Source organism: Drosophila suzukii, unplaced genomic scaffold (genome assembly GCF_043229965.1).
Source record: "Drosophila suzukii unplaced genomic scaffold, CBGP_Dsuzu_IsoJpt1.0 scf_19, whole genome shotgun sequence".
Taxonomy (NCBI): Eukaryota; Metazoa; Arthropoda; class Insecta; order Diptera; family Drosophilidae; genus Drosophila; species Drosophila suzukii.
In genome coordinates, this window is record NW_027255906.1 from 132,648 (window position 1) to 137,273 (window position 4,626).

General features: G+C 36.6%; 1 protein-coding gene across 1 annotated transcript; it reads right to left on the reverse strand.

The window, feature by feature from the left end:
* Nucleotides 1-2,596: 2,596 nt before the first annotated feature.
* Nucleotides 2,597-3,239, reverse strand: LOC139354740 (large ribosomal subunit protein uL22-like). Its single transcript, XM_070998975.1, has one exon. It carries the CDS (start codon nucleotides 3,199-3,201, stop codon nucleotides 2,641-2,643), a length of 561 nt encoding a protein of 186 aa, XP_070855076.1. The 5' UTR covers nucleotides 3,202-3,239; the 3' UTR covers nucleotides 2,597-2,640.
* Between the last annotated feature and the right edge of the window lie 1,387 nt (nucleotides 3,240-4,626).

Below are 4,626 nucleotides of genomic sequence, written 5' to 3' on the forward strand. Positions count from 1 at the left end.
TTGGCAAACCAGCGCTGACATTGGCGATCACTCATGGCATCTTTACCATACACTTCGCACAATTTTTCGCGAGCTTCGACCGCTTTTTTTCCTTTTCGGAAGTAAAAAAGCAAAATATGCCGAAAATGCTCACTTTGGTCCTCCATGTTTAATTTGCTATAGCTTCCACAAATGTTATCGAATAATTACCAAATTTTCGTCGATAGTACCTAAGACAATAAGCTTTAAAACGATACTAAAAAGTGTGACCCTGGTGCTCGATTAGTCGTAAATAAATTAGATTAAAAACGATTACTAAAAAAAACGACATGACTTTCTTGCCCACCCAATAATTTCCTCTGCTAACATTCTACTGATTTCGCTGTTCACGAAGTCGGTGACAGAAAAAGCGTACGGATATTGTTTCCCGTATATTGGCCTGTCGTGAATAAGATTTATTTCCCCCTTTATGTCTGTTCTAAAAGGAATTTGCATATTTATTTTTGAATGCTCTTTTTCAATATAGAGAACTATTTTTTCCTTTAGTCCGTCTAATTGATCAGTACCTATATTGTTTATCTGTTGTTTGTCGGATAACTCAACGACGGCGGGCTTGAAATTTTTATATTTCAAACGATTTTTATTTATTTGATTTTTGACGGTAATTACTTCGTCGGCACTCTCAGGATTTTGAATTCCCAAGATATTTGTATTTTTATTGACGGTATTTACTTCGTCGGCACTCTCAGGATTTGGAATTCCCAAGATATTTGTATTTTTATTGACGGTATTTACTTCGTCGGCACTCTCAGGATTTTGAATTCCCAAGCTTTTTTTACTATTTGCCACAAATAATGAATCTGTGTTTTCGCTATTTTTTTCATCAAAAAATTTTTTTATAATAAATTCTTTTAACGGAAGAATATTATTTTCTTCAATTAAACTTATTTCATTTTTTTCCTCATTATCATAATATTTTAACTTTTCTGTTTTCCCTTTATATTCCAAGACTCCCTTTTCTATATTTATTATAGCTCCAATTTTTCTTAATAAATTAAATCCAATTAGCAGATCAGATTCTAATCCTTCGATTTCATAAAATGATTGTCTCGTTTCAAATATATTTATAATATGGTAATACCTAATAATTGAATACACATGAACTGTAGTTACCTTTTTGTATATTGATAACTCATTTTTATTTTCGAAAATTCGCTTTTTTATATAACAAGCAGTGGCTCCTGTATCTATTAAAATCTTTAACTGCTTCTTGGTTTTTCGGTCTGTCCTATTTAAATAAGGCATTCCCCTGTAGGGGTCTGGTCTAAAAAATGATCTTCGTTGATATTGTTTAATCTGGTTACTTTATTAGCTGGCTGATTTACTTTTCCATCTGGTTCCCTTTTCTGAGCTTGAGTTTGCTCTTTATTTTGATTAGCGCGATAGTTATTTGATCGATTATTATTTTGATAATAATTATTATTCTATCTACCTCGATTATTATTTGCCTGCCAATTATTATTCGGCTGTCGATTGTAACTAGGTTTATTCTGGAGTTGAATCGATGGATCAACATCCATTGCCTCGACGGCTTGTTGCTTTTGATTATTATTATGATTATCGTTTTGCCAAAAATTTCCCTTTTGTGGCCAATTATAATTCTGGTTATTACTCTAATAATTTCCCGTTTTATTAGTATTATTGTTCGGTCTTTTTTGATCAAATCTTAAGTTGTTTCCCTGATATTTATTTTCATTTTTAAATCCATTAAACCTGTTTGCAAATTGGGCACGGAAATTGTTTGATTCTAGTTCTTGGACCTTTGCCAAAGCATTGGGTAAATCTGGTGGATTTAATGAGAAAAGAGTTTCTGAGATGGATCCATTTAGCCCAGATATAAAAATTCGTAAAGCATTGCTCCTTATTGTTTTGTTTGTTTCTTTGGCAATTACGCTGTCCTTTCCGTATGTCATTATGGTTTTGTTTATTAGTAGTGTAATTTTTTTATTGACTTCATTATAGTATTCTGTAACTGTCATTCGTCCCTGCCTGAGGATACTTATAGTAGTTCTGACTCGAGAATATGTATTGGTCGTTTATCGCTATATATAAAGTCCAATCTAGATACACATGATTGGTAAGAGCATCATGGGCAGCTCCCAAAATTTTATTTCGTAAAATTGTTAAGTCGATAAAATATTGTTCACTTTGAATTTTATAGAGACCTACCTACATATTGTGTTGGTTCCCCCGTGAATTTTGGTAAAGATTATACCACTTCAAGTGTTGTATCGCATTTTATAGTTGGGTCGATTGTTTGTATTTTATAATCCTCCACAGTGTTTGCATCTGTGGCTAACTTTCCTTCTAAACCTTCTATTTTCCTGCTCACTTCATTTTATAGATGTACGAAATAGCAATTATCTTTATTGCTCTCCTAGGCTAGCAAAAAAAAAAAGGATTAAAGAGTTAAAAGCAAAACACATCACATTTTCCAGGTGGTCAAATCTCTGGCTTGTGCTCTGTATTCTCCACATCCGCGACTTCATCTCGCACACTTTGAACTTCTCTAAGTTATATAGATATAGATTTAGGATACAAAAAAAAAGAATGGAGCTTCAGTAGTTGTCACCGGCTTGGGCGGCTGGCCCAGAACACATTTTATTCAGAACGCAACATCTTCTCCTTCTGGCGCTGCAGCTTCTTCTTGGAGAGCTTCTTCTTGGTGGGCTCGTCGTCGGTGGCCTTGGAGACGACCTCCTCCTTCTCGGTGAGGATGACCTCGACGTGGCACGGCGACGACATGTAGGGGTTGATGCGACCATGGGCACGGTACGTGCGGCGACGCAGGCACTGGGCGCGGTTCACCTGGATGTGGTGGACGACCAGGCGGTCGGCATCCAGACCCTTGCAGTCAGCGTTGGCCTCGGCGTTGCGGAGGAGCTGCAGCAGGAACTCGGCGGACTTCTTGGGCCAGCGAACCTGCGTGGTCTTCCACTGCTTGGCCTGGGCACAACGACCGACTCCGCCGTTGAAGCGACGGAAGGGCACGCACTCCTTCTGGTCGATGACGGCCTTCAGGTAGCGCTGGGCACGGCGCAGGGGCATGCGCTTGATGGCCTGGGCGGTCTCATGTGTGTTCTTGAAGTGCACACGTAGATTGGGCCCGCGCGCCTTGCACGACTTGGCCACGTTGTCTGACTCGCGTGAGTAACGGCCCATTTTTCAGTATCGGAAACGTGGAACGAAAAAAAAATAATTGAACATTTATCAATCTATTTATTAATTCCACTGTTAAGCCGCCTGCTGTGGGTATACTACCTGCAGAAAAATTTGGTGCTGAACCTCCGGTTGTCATGGTTAGATTTATTTCACCAAAGCTATTTATTAAATCTTTCAGATTGTTTCTCAATTTTTTTTATTAAATCGTGAATCTATCTTACTTTCTATCAATGTTTAAATCTTATATTATTTTTTTTTTTTTAAATTCCTTGATCTTAGATTATAATTTTTAATTTAATTTTTTTTATTGAAAATTAATTTCTCACGAGACTGTCCCGATGGGGTCTTCCTTCTGTGAGGTTGTGGGTTGATCTTCCTTCCTGGATTCAATAGAAATTATTGGCAATAGAATGCCCTTCCTTCCTTCTTTAATTTTTCCTGTTTCAGCGAGTTGTGATTTTGTTGTTGTTGTTGTAAGAGCTGGTTTGTTTAACTGTTTTTGTTTAGTGCGTTTCTGGTTTTGCTTTATTTTGTGTTCTTGTATTTTTTTTATTTAAGATTTTGGTCCACCCTTTTTTTAAAGTTCACCTTTAAATGGATTATTTCATTTTTTAATTTCCATTTAATTATTGTTAACGACCACTGTCACTTTGTTGTGATGTTTGGTGGATCTTTTAATTTCTCCACTAGAAATGTTGAGTTGTTGGCCGCGCGAGCTCCGTTTATATTTAACTTATTTTTCACTAAATAATTTTTGGAACTTTATATTTAACGCGGCCCCACGTTGGGGCTCGGGTGATAAACCTTTATTCTTAAATCCAATTAATACAAGACACTTTTTAAAAATTGTGAACCGATCGCGGTCTCGGATAAAATAGGACTGAATCTTAATTCTAAATAATTATCCAATGAACCTCCGCCAGAAGCTTTCCTTTTCTTAAGCTTCCAGAACTTTAATTTTTGTTTAAAATAAAAGCTTATGCTGAAACTGTCGCATCTCGTTTTGAAATGAAATTATGCTGACCGATGCAATTTGATTGAAAATCGGAACGCAATATGTTCTGAACTTAGAACGCAATACTGTGGGCTTTGAACGGAAAAGTTTGGGCTTCGAACGGAAGCTTGTGTTTACTTTACGATTGGTTTATTTATCTTAGCAGGACGGTCAAGCGCGGCCCTTGAAGTGAATGGCAAAGGCAAAGGCAGAATCTTAAACAAAGGCAAAGGCAATGTCGCTGAAGGCAAGGGTAACATAGCTGAGATTGAATTAAAAAATTTGTTTATATATTCCATAAGTTGAACCGTTTCCCGGGTTGGTTACATATTTATACCTGTAAATAAAAATATGGCTCATAATGATAATAAAATATGGTTAAGTGAGAATAATATAAATAAAATGTAGAAGTGTGTAAAAGCTAGGAAAGG